Source organism: Triturus cristatus, chromosome 5_2 (assembly GCF_964204655.1).
Source record: "Triturus cristatus chromosome 5_2, aTriCri1.1, whole genome shotgun sequence".
Lineage (NCBI taxonomy): Eukaryota > Metazoa > Chordata > Amphibia > Caudata > Salamandridae > Triturus > Triturus cristatus.
The window spans coordinates 513,098,546-513,116,723 of record NC_140588.1 but is presented as its reverse complement, the minus strand read 5'-3'; the positions used below and the strand labels follow the sequence as shown (position 1 = coordinate 513,116,723).

Sequence of the window (18,178 nt, the reverse complement as noted above, 5' to 3'; positions counted from 1 at the left end):
TGCGCGTGCACCACCAGCCGGGCCTCTGCATCCTCCTCTACAGCGGAAGCGTGGTCTTCTTGTCGGATAGAAGTTATTGAAGCGTGCATTACTCAGGGACTGGCTGCACACGGAGCCTTGTCCCCTGGGCGGGCTTTGGTAAGCTGGATGGCCGGTCGAGCGGCCCCTGCCTCGACCGGCCCCTGGAAAACCCGATGGGTGAATATGCGCTTGATGTTAGACTGCGCTTTATCTATCGAGGTGAAGGTTGCTATGATATTAGCAAGTTATCTTACAAATGAGTCACCGAACAGCTCCCCCCTCCCCCCCCCCGCGCTCCATTGCCCCCTCCTCGGAGGAGGCAAGGTCTCCCAGCTTGGGGTGGAGCTTGAGAAGCAAAGAGCAGCGCCTCTCAGTGTACAGGGCGCAGTTCAAGTTCCCATGAAAAACATTGAGAGGACCTCTGGGAAAATTAGGGAGCCTGACAATTTTCCTCTTCTGCAATATCCCAGATCTTAGTCATAGGACCTATGGCGTCCAAAAAATTGTCTTGGCATGTGTGCCATGACATATCTATGCCCTTTTGTGGGTCTTTCATATATTTTATTAGGAAGGTGGCCTTCTTTTAATCTATTTCGGGGGTGAGAGCAACCTTACCCTCTAGGGTGGGGTGTTGGCACTCTGCTGAGAGACAATTTTGGGCCTCCTTCTCCAATGGTTTGCGGAGGCGCCCTTCTAGAAACTTTGCAACTTTGTCCCCCAGGGTCCACACTGCTGATCTTAGTTCGAAGATTTTTTTCAGATCTAACATATGCGGATTGACTCCCTTGTGGGGATCGGAAGCCGGGCGCCAAGGACTCGATAATTCGGTATCAGCTTCAGGGTCTTCAGGCGATTCCCTGTCTTGGTTGTCGGGGGTATCAGGATGTGGGTTTTCAGTGGAAGAGGGGGCAGGTTATGTTGGGGCCTTTTGGTGATCCGACTTAGTTGGTAAGGCTTGCTTAAGGCGCGCAAACGCGTCCCTATCAATTCCTTCCTCACACTTCTTTTTTTGGGGGGCCGCATTCCTTGGGGCAGCCTCTTGCTTTGGGGGCTTATCAGGAACCGGGGACTGCGTCTTAACCAATTTGGCTCATTCCTGTGCACTCCTATCACAGAGGCCCTGCTCTGTAGGCCACATCAGATCATTGACTGCTCTATAGATTGAAGTGTCAACTGCCTCATAGAAACAAATGTGGGAATACAGAGTCGGAATGAATGGAAGTCACCCTGAATAGCAGGGGACAAGGCTCTGTGCGGGCTCCCACAGTGCGCTGTCATCACTCCTGGATGGTGAACGAGACACGACGTGTGGAGCTAGCGAGATGCACCACAGCAGTGCCTTCTAGCGGGCGAGGGGCGCACCGCACCGACACACACACGGGGCCCGGTCGTGTAAGGAGCGCAAATGTCGTCCCGTGATCCAAGTCAGGAATCTGCAAGGGCAAGTACAAACAGCCATAAAATTACACTTTCAGCAAATATCACAATCCACACACAGTCTGAAGAGAAAAAACCCCAGAGAAGGGGGAAGAGCACTTAACTGGTTGCGGAGCAGCAAAGAAAGAGGGAGTCAAAGTAGAGAGGAAGGAGTTGGTGTACAAAAGTAGGATCTGCTTTCATAGTTACCCACAGTTTTTGCTGGTGTCTTTGTTTTCAGACTAGCCTTACTGATATCCTGCTAATCAGGACCCCAGTCTTTGTGCTTCCTTCCTAAATTGGACCATTGTGAGTACTTAGGTACTCCCCAGATAGGCTACTGGTGAACCCTTGTAAGTCCCTAGTATATAGTACTAAGGTACGCAGGGCATATGTACACCAGGGGTCCCCCATGGGCTGAAGCATGTAATATGCCAACCGTGGGAGACCACCCAAATTGTGACTACAGGCCTGCCATTGCAGCCTGTGTAAGCTGGTGCTAGCACCATTTACGACAGATGTACCTTTTCTTATATCTGAGATCACTACACTTAGAACCTATAAGTCACCGCCAAAGCAGACCTTTCAGTCCTGAAGGCAGGGTGCTGGGTTAGAAGTGTGAGGGTGCCCCTGCATTAGCAGGACACCCCTACAAACACTGGAGTTCCTTCTCCATGCGTTGTAAGTGCATCAGTCATTACGATACATATAGAGTGGGCATGCGTCATTACACGATGGCTAACTTTTAACTGGCTGTAACGAACCCTGGCATGTTTGGTATCAAACATGTTGAAATCATACCCCAACACCGTAAACGTGTTGTAGTATGATATCATGCACAGTGCGGCTCCTCCTGGAAACCCTCTGTGCTCCGGATACCATCTTCCTGAGTCTGAAAGAAAGCTATGGCTGCTGCCGACCACAGACACGATTCTGCCCTGCTGCTGCTGAGCCGAATGCAAGCAGAGGAAGGTAGGATAATAGGTTACCTGTCACAGGGAGGAGTGACCACCTCCCAGACAGGACTAAGTGTATTAGGCCAAGGTGAGGACGCTTGGCGGCACCACTAGACTGCTTTGAAGGGCACATTTGGTGCCATCCTTGCATACTCCAGTTGGAACTAGTTCTGAAAGCCGTTGGCTCCCCCTCTGGCGTGAAACTGGACAAAGGATTTGGGAGTATCCTCCCCATTGTTCTGCCCCTCCTCTGGGAGGGACCCCTGAATTGTCCCAACCCTTTCTTTAGGATACTTAAGGGCTTACCTGTTGGTGGTTCTTTAGATTCGTCGTGGGATAAGATTCAGATCCGAAACCACTTCATCTTCAACCGTCTGGGCAATTTGGACTTCGTTGGACTTCGCTTTGGGAACCAAGACTGCACCGGGAAGACTCCTGCTGCTCCTGGTCTCATCGTCCTGTCAGTCTTCTGTGTCGTCTGTGACTGTGCTCCTTACAGGTTCTTCTCCGGACCTGTGGACATTCAAGACACCCAAAGAAATCTCCCTTGGAGTGAAGGAGTCAATTCCCTGCTTCTGCAGGCACCGCAACGAAGCTGACCGTTCTGCTGTTCCTGAGCTCCCACGGACTCAGAACGGTTCAGCAACCTAGGTGGTGGTTCTGCAACTCCGTCGAGGCCTGCACTGTCTTCTCAGCAAGTTTGAAGGCCAGTGTCCCTCGTCTGAACTGCTGGAGCAGTACCCCCGTGCACTGCGTCGATTTTCTTTGGCCAAGGCTTGTTGACTCACTTCTCCAGAGATCTTCGGGCTCCAAGAAGCTCCAGTCTCCCTCATCTCTGGCTACCAAGACCTTCGTCCTCTCCGCATCCTCTGCACCATGGGCCTGCGTCATTGGTGAGCTGCTCGAGGTCCTCTTGCGACTCCTGTGCCTCCGCCCTGTGGGTCCTCTTGAGGGTCTTCTTTGGCTCCTGTGGGCTCCCCTGCTTGCTCAGGGCCTTGTCTGATTTACCTAAACTTGCTGAGTCCCTATGACTGTGCTGGTCCTGACACTGCACCTTTTTCGTCTGGCACGTTTGTTGCTGTTGCAAGACGCGTTGGTACTGCCACCGGACACCAACCCCCTGGCTCTTGACATCCGACATGGGACAGCTCGTGAACGGCTCCTGGTCTCCCACAGCGTCACCTGGTCTGTACAGCTACAGCGACAAGCTCACAGTCAGCTCGTCTGCATCTTCCGACATCGGTGGGCACTCGTCTTCCGTGCCTCCTGGTCACTCCTGAGTGACATAGTTTCTGTCCCCTCTGCTTACAGGTACCTCTCATCCTGAATCCACCCTTGTATTCCAACGGACTCTTTCAGCTTCTTCGCCAGCGGCATCTTTACTGAAGTTCTCCATTGAGGTCTACGGCGGTTTCCGATATCACTTCGCACCTATACACCTGGCTTCCCTGGTGTGGGTATCCTGGTTCCTGGGGTATCCAGGGGTGGGGTGACTCTCCAACCTTCCACCTCCCATAGGGTTTCTTCAGAGTCCTCTGGAAAGGGTCCTGCTTGAAAACTGCAACCGCAACTTCCCCATTGACTTGTATTTAGGATGCGGTTGTGTTTCTACTCTGCACACGGCCTCCATGGGGTTCCTGGGTATTTGCCTTGGGTGGTTCCTTGGGTCCCAGGCTCTTCTAAATCTTCTGGGTCAAGTCTCGACTTAGGTCGAGGGTCGCATTCCACTTTATTAGTATATGGTTTGGTCTCTGTAATATACTGTATACTGTTTTGTGACAGCTTGTTTACTATGTTTACCGTCATGTGCGGCATAACGTGCTCACGTTCTCTTAGTGAGCTCGTGTTTTCTCTGCATTCTGTTAATTACATGCGCGTGTGTAATGTTACACGCGCATGCTATGTGGGTATCGTTCAAATAAGCATTTCTCGAACATGCATTCTCGTGCGTTCACCTCCTCCCTGAACTATGAACGATTCTTTGGGACCGTTACCGTTCATACTTCGTAGCGGAAGGACGCACTCCAGTGGTGTGATTCATTTGACTACAATAAACCTTCAAGATCATTTTATTCTTGTCTACGTTGGATTATTCTTCAATTTCAAGTGAGGTTACTCATTTCATTTGGCGACGAGTTACTTACCTCTAATTATTCAACACCACAAAGAATTGTGCCTCCTATCGTCACTTTGTCACTGGATTTATCCTCGCTTCCGTCAAGTTTCCTCTCAACAGGCATTTCGCTTCATTTCTCACGCCAAGGAAACCCTCTCGTAAATTTGCTTCCGCAATCAAGAGACGAGTTGCCGGATTAGCCCTCTTTCCAGTGACGCGTCTCTATCACGCTGAGCTCCGCCTTGTTGTGATTGCATGTTGTTCCGGAAGAGCTGATTGATTGGTTCTAGCAGCAAACAACCTCCATCTATTTTAAAACGCGCACCATGATTGGTTTCACACGTATGTGTTAATTTCCTTAAACAAAATTGAACTTTGTTCCTCTCAAACGCACATTGTGATTGGCTTTTAGCGCGTGTGTTGTTACTCATTTAACAGAAGGAAATTGATGAAGCTCACTTGGGACTGACATTTAAAAGATCGCAAGTAAGTTTTTACACGCTTCACACGCGTGCAACCTTGTCTTTGCATTTCTTCAGCACTAAAAATTTATCTGATCAGATAATTATATCATTAAGTTGAACCAGCACTTTTATCTTAATAATTTTATATACTTTTTTAATGGCTTCTCAACAAATATGTCAGTTGGACCAGTTCCTTCCAAGACAAGGCAAACCAAAAGAGGCATGGAAACTTTGGTTTAAATCCTTTTAGAATTATCTGGTGGCTATAGATGCTGAAGAGTACTCACCCAAACGTAAACTTGCGATTCTTTACAATTTTTTGGGCAGCGCTGGCCGTGAAACCTTCGATAATTTACCAGTGACCATTCCACCACCAGGTGAAGGGGATGGATGGAATGTTTACACTGATGCAGTTGACAGGTTGAACAAAAAAAAATTAGAACAACCAAGTGTAATGCTTGAGAGATTTAACTTTATGAAAAGAAAACAAAATTCAGATGAGTCCATCGAGGATTATATCTCAGTTCTTAGGAATTTAGCTGCAAACTGTAACTTTGGGACTGAACTAGTTACTTATATAAGAGATCAATTTGTCTACAGCTGCTTTCACAAGAAGATTCAGGAACGGTTGCTTAGTTGCAGAGATCCTTCCCTATCTGAGATCATTGATATTGCCAAAGGAATTGAAAGATCTATTACATCAAAATGTTTAAGTAATGACAATGTTTCATCCGTTAATATGATTCAACATGATCCACATATTAACAACATTTCTTACAGGTCTAAATTTGTGAAATCTTTTCCACAGAAACAAAACAGAAATAATTCATTTTGCTTTAGGTGCGGCTCGAAAATCACATTTAGCTGATAGCCCGATTTGTCTGGCACTGGGTAAGAAATGTACAAAATGTGGAAAAATGGGTCATTTTTATACTGTTTGCAGAAGCAGAAAGCTGGTTAGAGTCAGTAGTCTTGATACTGATGAGGGTTCTAAAAATGTCACTGTTGAATCTAATCAGTCACTTGATGATAACCTTGAGAGACTTATGCTTTCTATTGATTCTCAAGATTTGTCTTTCTGCACAGAAGGTTAAGGATCCATTGTGTGAAGTCATTATTGGAGATGTTAAAGTTGACATGATGGCTGACTCTGGAGCACCGGTCAGCATTATTTCAGACACTCTCTTGGATGTGTATTGGGGTTTTAAAAAACCATTACAAACTTTAGACATTATTCCAAAAGCATATGGTGGTCATATAATTGAAATGTTTGGATATTTCACTGAATTTATAACGTGTTTAGATCACAACATTTTTACAAAGGTTTATGTAGCTCCTAAAGGAAAGAATATTGTTGGATGGCAAGGTCTAGCAAAGATGGGCTTGAAGTTAGTTCCTGGCTCGGAAAATCCTATTCAAAATAACACTGAAATCTCTATTTCTTCTGTTCATGGTAACTATTTACCAGATGTTACAAACATTGCTGAAACCATGTTCAAAGAATTCCCTGAAGTTTTTACCCCGAATATAGGCAAAATCCAAAAGGTTGAACATGTTATCAAGTTAAAAGACAATGCTATACCAATTTCACATAAGGCTAGACCTGTTCCGTTAAGTGTTCGAAATGACCTCAAGGTCTTACTAGATAAAGTAGTCAATGAAGGCATTATAAAATCTACAGAATCTTCGGAATGGGTCAGTCCAATTGTAATAGTAAGAAAAAAGGACAATTCGATTTGTCTATGTGCTGATTTGCGCACACTTAATAAAAACATTATAGTAGATTGTCACCCATTACCAAAGATTCAGGATTTGTTGTCTAACATTGCTGGTGCGACCTGCTTTACTATTCTGGATTTAAGGTCAGCATATCATTAGATACCACTATCCAGTTTGTCCACTGATCTAACCACTTTTGTCACACCTTTTGGGGCTTATAAGTTTCTCAGATTGCCTTTTGGCTTAGCTTCAGCGGCGAGTGTATTCCAGAGATTTATGGACCATATGATAGAGGGTATTGAGTCAGTTCAAGCTTATCAAGATGACGTTTTAATTTTTTCTAGAAATAAGCATGAGCACATATCTACTCTCAGGAAAGTTCTCAACAAGTTTAAAGAATTTGGGGTTATTTTAGGCACTGATAAATGCAGGTTCATGGTTGAGTCCCTTGATTACCTAGGGCATTCCATATCTGCTTCAGGAATCAGGCCCAAATTTTCTCTCACTCAAGCCATTGATGAAGTTGTTGTACCAAAAAACAAAGACCTGTTAAGATCTTTTTTGGGCATGACAGAATACTACTCCAAATTCATTTCTAATTATGCCCAGGTGGTACAACCTTTACGCATCCTGTTGAAAAAGAACACTACTTTTTCATGGGGAAGTGTGAAGCTCAACAAGCGTTTGAGTTAATTAAAAAACTCATTCTTCAAGCTCCTGCTCTCTTTCCATTTTCACCTGGACACAAATGTATTTTATCTGTTGATGCGAGTCAAAATGTTTTAGAAGTTGTTCTCTGCCAATGGGTCAACGGTAGGGAGAATACGGTGGCTTTTTCGTCCAGGTCTCTCTCTATTCCAGAAACCAACTACAGCACAATTGAGTGAGAAGCACTTGCTTGCACATGGGTTGTAGAAAAGTTTAAAACCTTTATTTGGGGGTCAGAATTTGAAAAATGTTCTGATCATAAGCCTTTAATACACCTACTAAATGGAAATGGGACAGGTAAAGCTTCCTCAAGACTTGTTCGTTTACTGTCACGGTTACATGAATACAACTTTACGATTAAGTACATACCTGGTGGTCGTAATGCAAGAGCTGATTGTCTTTCCAGGTTATCATTGAAGGATAACTCTTCATCTTCCAGGTTTGATGATGTGGAATGTGTGGTAGCCTCGGTTGAGGATTTTATTACTGATTTACCTCATATTACTCAAGATGATTGGATTAAAGCCTCTGAAGAAGATCCCTTTCTTTTGGCGGTTAAAAATTTGATTGTCAGGTTGGCCCAAGGAACGTTCTTTAGCTTCTCCTCTGAAATCTTTTGCACAGGTTAATCAAGAGCTTTCCCTAGTTGAAGGTTTGGTCATGCGTGGTGGTCTTGCAGTCCCTCCAACATTGTTGCGCTTTAAAAATTTTTAAATTGCACATGAAGGGCATTTAGGTATAGGTGCTACTTCTAGGAGGTTGAAAGAAAATTTTTGGTGGCATGGTTTAGATTCAGATGTCACAAAGTGGGTAAATTCGTGTGATACATGTCTTGTATCTGATAAACAGTGGAAAACAATAAAAACGCTTGGACAAAATTAGCTCTGGATTTTGCAGGACCATTTGAAGTACTTTCGACAGACACAAAGTACATAATAGTGTTAGTAGATTATTATTCAAAGTGGGTTGAATTTGAATTTTGTTGTTCTCCCAGCACGTCATCTGTGATTGACTTACTTTCTAGAGTCTTTCTCTCAGAAGGATTCTCAAGGGAGTTGGTTACGGATAATGGTTCCCATTTTACGTCAAATTTAATGGAGAATTTTTTGTCTGCTCATGTCATTAAACATTTAAAAGTTGCTTTATACTCTCCTTCGGCCAATGGCTTAGTAGAGAGGATGAATAGATTTATAAAAGAAGGTATTCAATCAGCCTTAGCTATTAATGTACCTGTTGACATTTAAAAAAAAAAGAAAGAAAATCTGATCTTATCTCACTACTCCTCATTCCTCAACTGGGGTTTCACCCTTTAGACTTCTCAAGAAGAGAGATCCAAATGGAACACTTTGTCCATCGTGGATTAAAATGCTGAGCAAGAATGATGATTCATGTTTGGTTTTGCTTAAAAATGTGACACTCCAACAAACTATATAAAAGAAGAATTTTGATACTAGAGCTTGTAATTATACTCATGATTTTAATATTGCGGACTTGGTGTTGATTAAATCTCCAAAGAAAGTCAAGAAAGGTTTTTCAAAACTTTCACTTCCTGTACAAATTCCTAAAGTGTCTAAAGGTTCGTTGTTTCTTGGTCATAAGGGTTGGTGGAGTAAGAGAATGTTGGTCATATTAACTCCAGATCAAGACAGCGAAATTTTGTCTAAGAAAAAGAATGTTTTTCAAGATGATTTACATTTTTCATACTTTTCAAATGATTTCACCACAGATGATTCCTTGGTGTCATCCAGAAATGACTTCACTGTGCAAGATCTTACTGAGTCTGTATCAAGCTGTTTGTCATATAATGAACCTCAAAATATTGTTGCTCCCGTGACTCCTTGCCCTATTTACATTAGACCTACTCGCAATTGTACATTTCCCTTTTTTTTTGTTCGTGAAAGGAGGAGGTGATGTAATATGCTGTATACTGTTTTGTGACAGCTTGTTTACTATGTCTACCGTCATGTGCGGCATAACGTATTCACGAGCTCACGTTCTCTTAGTGAGCTCGTGTTTTCTCTGCATTCTATTAATTACATGCGCGTGTGTAATGTTACACGCGCATGCTATGTGGTTATCGTTCAAATAAGCATTTCTCGAACATGCATTCTCGTGCGTTCACCTCCTCCCTGAACTATGAACGATTCTGTGGGACAGTTACCGTTCATACTTCGGAGAGGAAGGACGCACTCCAATGGTGTGATTAATTTGACTACAATAAACCTTCAAGATCATTTTATTCTTGTCTACGTTGGATCATTCTACAATTTCAAGTGAGGTTACTCATTTCAGTCTCCCCCTGGAGACCACTGTGTATTTGTGCTACTTGCGTGTTCTGTTACTGAAGTATTGTGATTATATCTCCGAGGATGAGATATTGCAATGTGTTAGTGTTTATAATAAATACATATTTTTATAACTACACTGTCTAGTTCTTTTTCACTTAACCTACACTATATGATTAGTACTGGTAAAACAAGCTGCTTCACACAACTTCCGGACTAAGCCTGAAGGCTGCTCTCTACAGCTACCACTTGAAGAGCTTTCTAAGGTTGTCTAAGACCACTAAAATCACCATATGGGTTGTCTGGATGAGTGCACGGTGCTCCACTTACACAAGTGAGCACCATATAGTAAGCCAGCGTCCTACAGTTGTGTTCTGTGTTGTGAACATGAGAGAAGGACTGACAAACTGTTCTTTGTTTCCCTTGTGTTCATGGGAAATGTAGTTTAGGAAAAGTTTTAAAATAGTTGCTGTTTGACAGTATTGAATGAAAGCAAAGGAAGATGGAAGCATAATCCTTGCCTCCGGCCCTGACATAGAATTCCAAGTTCCCCAAATGTTTTATGTTGCTACCTGTGTGTAAAGCTGCACAAAATCACTGATTTTAAAAGTTTGTTTAGTCGTTAATATCTAATAACGTTCATTTTCTTTTAAAAAGTGAGTGTAGAATTAAAGTATGTTTTGATTATGTTTTAAAGTTCAAACATTGTATATTTGATGTGTTTTTTTCATTTCAATGACTTGACTTGCAAGCAAATATATTTCAGACTTGCCTGTAATAGAAAATGAATTTATCCTTTGTGGCTAGAATATATCTCTGCTTTTACAACTATTGACCTGTCTTCATCAAAAATATCAGCTTATTAAAAACAGTCCATTCTTTTAATCTTTTTTTAGAGAAATGACCAACAGTCTTTTACACAAAAACTCCAGCTTCGGGTTCCTTCCATGGAGTCACTGTTTCGAAGTCCAGTCAAGGAAACCCTTTTCCGGTCTCCCTCCAAAGAATCTTTGGTACGAAGCGGTTCGAGAGACTCATTAAATCGAATCGACAGTGATAGCCCAGTTACGACATTTGATCCTCCATCTGACATTGAAAGTGAGGCTGAAGAGACCTCATCAAACTTGGAAGGTCTTAGTAAGGAGCAACTCTTTCATCGGTTGCGAAGGATGGAACGCAGCTTGGGCAACTACAGGGGAAAATATTCAGAGGTAGGAACATATATTTTGACCATGGGGAAAGAATTAAAAAAACAAATAATCAAACTGCATGTTATCATAAAGTTACCTTGCATTTTAAAACGTTTATTCAACAGAGGCATGCCACTTGATGCGATGTTGCTTTGTGCTCTTATGGTGGATTGTTTTTCAATAACGATCACAAAACAACAGTTTGCATGAAAATTGAAGGTTCATTTCGTAAATTGTGTGTGTTTTTGGTGAATTGGCATATGTAACATATGATCATCAGTGTACATATGTGAACTTGCATAGTTCTCAAGAGCTGGACTCTCAAGCAAGCGATGCATCTGCTGTCATTAAGCAGTATCACATTCCTTGGTTCATTAAAAGTTAAAGTAGGGTTTATCTTGAACTTCAACCTTGTTGTATACTGTGTTTGTAGTCCTCCTGCACCAAACACACCCATAATACAGTGACATAGGTGTGATGACAATCTCTTTACTTAGAAGTGTTCATCCTTGTAGTCCCTTTTCAGGTCAAGCACCTTTGATTTACAGACTTAGGGTCAGATAATTGCCCATTCTGTGTCGATAGGAAAATGTGTTCATGCATATGGCCCTTAGACTTCATCTCCTGATGAGTAATTTTCCTCTTAATCCTTCCCCAAACCGTTCTCGTCAGTTCCATTGAAATGTTCCTCTCTTTCTGATGGGAGTACAGGCTTTTTAGAGCCATTTAAAAAAAATGTGGGTCAATTATGGACAGTTTGAACGAATTACAATGCACTTGAATGGTTTACACGGGTGGCATCAAGTCATAATTTGTGTGTATCACTGAAGAATATGCAAATTACCTCACATTTAATACCCATCGTAAGCAAATGCATTTTGTGAATATTTGCTGTATGACCTGAATGGGTGTGGCCGTTACAGATCATCAGTTAGCTAGTATTAATTTACTAGGATGAAATATGATGAATGTAAGGTCCAAGAAGCCAAAACAGTCAAAAAATCTGGAAAAGAACAAAATGGATGATTGGGGCAACTACATTTCTGACCTATAATCCCCTCCTTTTTAGAAGTAGTTTGGTTTATACTGGTTCACCTTCCAACATTCTATTAAAATGCTGTGACTGTGGAAAAGATAATGTCATGTTACACAAATTATAATTACTGGTGTGTGTGGTCACGTTTCTTCTAGTTTTGTTGGTTGTCTTGACTAGCAGATTTGAAGACCAAGTGCACATATTTTCTCCCCATAACCTAGATAAAATAGTTACACAGTCACCTGCTTTCCTCTTTCCCTTTTCTTGCCACATCAAAGCTTAGAGTCTGATAACTCCTCACCCCTTGGATCCTTTGTGTGTTGAGGCAGATGTTCAGATTTTCCCTCCCAACCTCTACCTGCTTCTTCTCCTGTCCTCACCCATTTTATTTCTCCCGCGCTGTTGTCAGAGATGGGAAGAACCTGATATTTGGCATCATAGAGCATGTCCAGCATTCAGGTAAAGCAGTAGAAAAGAAATCTGTACATGTGTGTAATCTTTTGGATCCGTTTCTCCTTCAACCTCTTTTCAAGGAGTTATCCATAATGTTGACCCTTACACAGTGGAAATCCATCTTGTTATGGCAAAAATTTTGTTCTTGCATTTCTTCTTTCTCCTTTGCTAGCTAAGGTATTGCAGATTTACAAGGTGTCTGAAGGTTGTCAAATGATTCTGGTGGTCCCGCTTATCCCAATTTGTTCTGGTTCTAGGACACTCTGAGCTTGTCTGTAGTCATTCCAATTCTTTGATCTCTTCATGGATACTTGCCATCTGAGCAGTGTGAGTGGATTCTCTGTTCTCCCTACGATCTCCAAGCCTTGCATGCCCATGTGCATTTGGAACAATATGGCGTGTATCCAAATAATTATGCAAGCTGTCAGATTTATTTCTACTTGGTGGCAGTGTAAGTGCAAGTAGTACAGTGTCTGCCATTGGACTATCCCCTAGATCATTAACCCTGTATATCAACTCATTGAGGGTTTTGTTTAAACAGTGAAACAATACTATTGGAACTATATTGTTCTTACTTCTGTCAGGTGGCAACAATATTAACTGCTCAGGAAGCCATGGTAAAAGTGAGGGATGATTGTCTTTTTGTATATTGTAAAGGGAAGACTGTTCAGATACATTCTGCTATTAGGAACACAAACATTTATCAGGAAATAAATATTGTTACTGGTTGGTGGTATTATTTATGCTAAATGCAAGGGAGGTGTTGGTGGCACCCTTGAGGGAGTTCTCTTTGAAGTGGGAGTCTAGTATGACCTCCTCGTAGAGGTCCTCATCAAAAAGCTCTGTATTAAGCTCAGAGCAATTGTAGAAAGGTCACCCAGGTGTAGTGCCTTGCTTTGCCTTGAAGGGCAGTTTAGGCCCTAAAAGGTAAAGCATTTTGGTTTCATTTTTATGACATCACAGTCTAGGTCCAACATGGGCATGCACATTAGATGTACACATGAACTTTTGTTCCGAATTTGAAGCAAATTGGAAGATTTAAAATGATTTTTTGATATTTGTCGGCCTTCTTCGATTTTGATTAGACTATATGATGTCAATGGCAAGAACCACTTGGGGTCTTGCTCTTATATGATTTTAATTACAAATGTCTGTACCAACTTTTAGCTTTCTATCACAAGGTGAATTATTTTCGCTTTAAAACATGCCTAACAGCCATACTATCTCCTGGACATGGAATGGCTGCCTTCCCATCATTCAGAATGCCAAATCTCTGAGATTAAACCTCGATGGATACCTTAACCTCCAGAACCATATCTCCTCCTTGGCTATGATTGTCGGTTTCAAGCTAAGACGACTTCTTTAGGGAATCGGGAACCTTATCCCTGCACACAACCTTAAATCTGTTTTCCAGGCACTTGTGCTCTTCAGACTAGACTACTGAATTTCTCTCCTTTCCGGCATTCCCAAAGTTCACCTAGGTCCTCTCAGAGCAAGCCTACATGTGGCGTCCTGCTTCGTGACCAGACACAAGACATTCAACCACATCTCCCCCATTTAATGTTCCCTTCAGTGACTTACCATAGAAGCGAGAGCTCAATTTAACACTGCCTGCATTACTTGTAAAGCTCTGCACTCCTCTTTACCCTTGTACCTCTCAGAGAAACTGAAAATCTCAGGTGCCATCCGAGACAAACTAAGCACAAAAGTATTCTTCCTCTAACCCCCCCCACCCCACACCCCCCCACCTCCCCCACCCCCTCCAACTTCAAGCACAAGCGAGACCTAAGCCAATCACTCTCCGGAAGCACCACAAGATTATGGAACTCTCTCCCGCTGTGCCTCACCATGTCATGTCCCATTCAAAAAAGACCTCAAAACTCTTCATTTTGAATAACACCTGGCTTAACATGCTACTAACCCCTCTTGCTCATGTCAAGTGCAGGCTAATCTCAACCAGCACAAACCATTGCTGTCCAGCTTGCGGTCCTGTACAGCCTGCCTACTATTGTTATGTTTTACAATGAATACGTGTGATGCACTGTACCTCATGGGGAGGCTAACTTGGTATTCTCTTCCCCTTTCAAGTTGACTTTATATTTTCTATTTGTTATTGGTACATTCTGCTTCATCGTAAAGCGCTCTGACGCCTACGGGTTATGTACACACTATAACAAATCACAGAAATAAAGATAAATCAAATAAACCCCATGAGCAGACCGGGAGAGCCCAGGCTGGTTGCAGACTAATTCTGTGTATCCGACGCATGAGTCTCAAAAGTAAAAGCTCGCTCTCCTGAGCCCCAGGTGGTAAGAGGACCACACAGAAGAATGTTGCAGGGACCTCCAGCCAAATTGAAGAGGGCTGCTCTGACATGCTGCTGTAGTGGAGGACCCGGGTTCAGAAGGACTGAGGTGCTGCAAGAATGCCAAGAATAGTGATACACTGGTACAGCAATGTGGTAGGTTCTATTGAAACAAACATTGGCAAAGCCAGTATGTCTCGCCTATGAGAGCTATTGGCTTTGGCAATGTTTTGTAGCCATGCACTGCAGCAGCGCGGATGCTTTGCACTGTGTCTAAAACTAATTTTATGAAGCGTATGATGCAGCCAGGGCTTTTTTATTCTTATAAATAAAAGTGCATTTGTGCTGGATGCAACATAGTCCTTTGTCAATGATTTGCAACTATGCTTTCTAGCATGGCAAAAAAGTATAAAACATTTGGCAATGCCATGCTGTACAGCATGAGCAAAAGGCAATGTCCGAACCAATAACCCTAAAAGCGTGATTTTTGCAGCGTGAATCTTTTCTGTATTCATTATGCTGTGCATTATTCCGCCATCTAGTGGCTGGGTCCGAAATCATAGTATTTCTTTTTTTTTTTTTGTTGATGGGCGTCGACGACGTAGTACCATTTGGTGCCATTCTGTGGCGTCGATGGGCTTCCCCTAGAAGCTCCCAGCACCTTTGGTAGCCATCTTCAGATTCTTTTTTTCGCCGTTGGGTCTGAATCGATACAGAGGCAAATATTGGAGTGAAGAATCGAGGAAAATCGGTAGGACGGTGTCTTCTACTTTCAACTTTAAATCAAACGACGACTGCAGTTCGATGAAGGAAGAATAACAACATCTTCGCCGACAATTGGAGAATGCGCATAATGGACAAGACGCCGTTCAAGTTCAGTAAGAACTGGCACCACAAATACGCTCAAAAGGATCAGCACCCTGCCTGCAACCTGTGCCTGCGCTGGTCCATCAGAGCGACGACTGTAACGCTTGCTCCGTCTTCACTCCGAAGACATTGAGGGTGAGAGAAAGGTAGCGACGAGCCAATTACACCATTAAGGCCAAGGACCACCGCCTTCGCTGCGAGACCTGGGCCTCTTCAGTGAGGAGGAAGATAACGTCGCCGAAGGACCAGAAGGCGACGAGGACAGAGAAGTTTTGGTCGTGGAAGTTGAGAAGAAGACTTCGAAGGAGGTAAGAGAGTCGTCGACCTTGAAAAAACTAGAAGTCTCGAAAATCAGACTCTAGACCTCCAAACTGCCAATATTAGACCTTAGGTTTCTAAACAAGTTTATAAAAATGCAAAGATTCAAGATGACTACACTACAAGAGGTGTTACCTCAATTGCAAAAGGGAGATTACATGGCAACAATAGGCTTAAAGTGGAGATTATGGACTAAGAATTCTCTGCCTTCAGGGTGTTGTGTCAGATTGATTGCTTTTTGCTGTCCGTGGGGGTACCGGGGCCACAGTGACGCATATGCCTAATGATGACCATATTGTTTGTTTGTGTTTTGCAAATAAAAAGATTTTTAAATTAAAAAAAAAACAATAGGCTTAAAGGATGCGTATTTACACATCCCAATTAACAAAAAACACAACACTACCAGTTCCAAGTACTCACTTTTCAGTCTAAAATCAGCACCAAGAGTGTTCACAAAGTGCCTGACAGCAGTAGCAGCACATCTCAGAAGGCAAGGAATTCATTTTTACCCCTGCTTAGATGACTGGTTGGTAAGAGCAAAGTCTTACAGCCTATATACAACAAGTGATGGAGACACTAGTTCAGCTGGGTTTCTCCATACTCTGGGAAAAGTCAGCAATAGAACCAGAACTCATAAAGGCGCAGAGATACACACTGTGTTAGGGAAAGCATTCCCAAGCAAGAAAAGGAGATCAGCTCTATTGAAGGAGACTCATCTATACCAGAGGGGGCATCATCTGACAGTGAGGACAGTTGGGAAATTACTAGGAATGATGGCCTCATGCATTCATTTAGTTCCCAACATTCGTCTACACATGAGACCATTTCAAGAATGGCCCCAGACACAATGGTCACAGGCCACAGGGAGGTGGGAGGATCTAGTGGTTGTCACAAACGGAGTTCATCAAGAGATGGCATGGTGGAACAAGGCAAACATAGCACAGGGGAGACTTTTCACACCACCAACTCCAACAGTGACTATAACAACAGATGCATCCCTAATAGGATGGGGAACACACATGAACAATCTCAAAGTAAGGGGATTGTGGGCACAACAGGATGCGGTGAAACACATCAATATCTTGAAACTAAAAACTGTATTCTTAGCCTTAAAATCCTTTCAGAAAGAGCTATATGGGAAAAGGGTGTTCATACAAACAGACAACACTACAACGATGTTTTACATAAACAAACAAGGAGGGATTCAGTCTGTAGCACTCAACTCTAGCACAAGAGATTTGGAGATGGACAATCTCAAGACAAATAGACATTTTAGAAATACACCTTCCAGGAAAGGACAGCATAGAAGCAGACAGACTGAGCAGACAGACAACATCATCCCACGAGTGGGAACTGAATCAAACAGAAGTGCAAAGAATTTTCGAGAAATGGGGGACACCACAAATAGACCTATTTGCAACACCCCACAATGCAAAATGCTAAAACTTCGCATCCAGGCGACCTTGCAACCAGTCCTTAGGGGATGCGCTATGGATAGACTGGTCAGGGATATTTGCGTACGCTTTTCCCCCAGTACCATTACTGAACAAAGTGATCAGCAAATGCAGAATCAGCAAAATGACAATGATTATCAAGGCACCACAGTGGGCCAGACAGACTTGGTTCTCTGAACTAATGGAAATTTCGCAAGAACAATGGGCAGACTTCCCAAAAAAAAAGTTTTGCTATCAATGCAAAACAGGAAAGTGCTTCATCCAGAGCTTAGGCCTAGCGGCATGGCTCCTGAAGGCTTAGAATTCCCACATCTCAAACTACTAGAAAGCACAATGGCTGTTCTAAGAGAAGCTAGGAAACCAACAACAAGAAAATATTATACAGCGAAATGGAAAAGGTACACACAATGGTGTCTTAAAAGGCGTCTTTCAAGAAAGATTACAAAAGAAACCGTGCTAAATTACCGGACACATTTACTACAAAGTAAATTATGTTTTACATCGCTAAAAGTACACTTAGCAACAATTGTCGCGTATACAAGAGGGGAAACAGGGAAAAGTTTCTTCACCTCACATGTGGTCAAACAGTTCCTAGAGGGTGCAAAAAGAATTGCACCAACAAAAATGGTACCAGCACCAACATGGAATCTGAACATAGTACTAGCACAAATGATGAAAGCACCTTTTGAACCACTAAGCAATGCTACAAATGCTTACAATAAAGACGGCATTTTTAGTGGCAATAACATCCCTAACACTACAGGAACCCTACTTCCAAATACATGGTAACAGGATTGTCATTCGGACAGATCCGCAATTTGTGCCAAAGGTGGTATCAAGATTCCACATAAATTAGAGTATCCAGATACC

The 18,178-nt window shown here is 42.7% G+C and overlaps 1 protein-coding gene across 4 annotated transcripts in view; it reads left to right on the top strand.

Moving 5' to 3' along the window:
* GOLGA4 (golgin A4) overlaps positions 1–18,178 on the top strand; it is an 840,043-nt gene that overhangs the window by 250,749 nt on the left and 571,116 nt on the right. For all 4 annotated transcript variants that reach the window (XM_085607536.1, XM_085607535.1, XM_085607534.1 and 1 more), the window contains one exon: positions 10,582–10,896. In XM_085607536.1, coding sequence (XP_085463662.1) covers positions 10,582–10,896 — 315 coding nt within the window. The remainder of the gene's footprint in view (positions 1–10,581; positions 10,897–18,178) is intronic.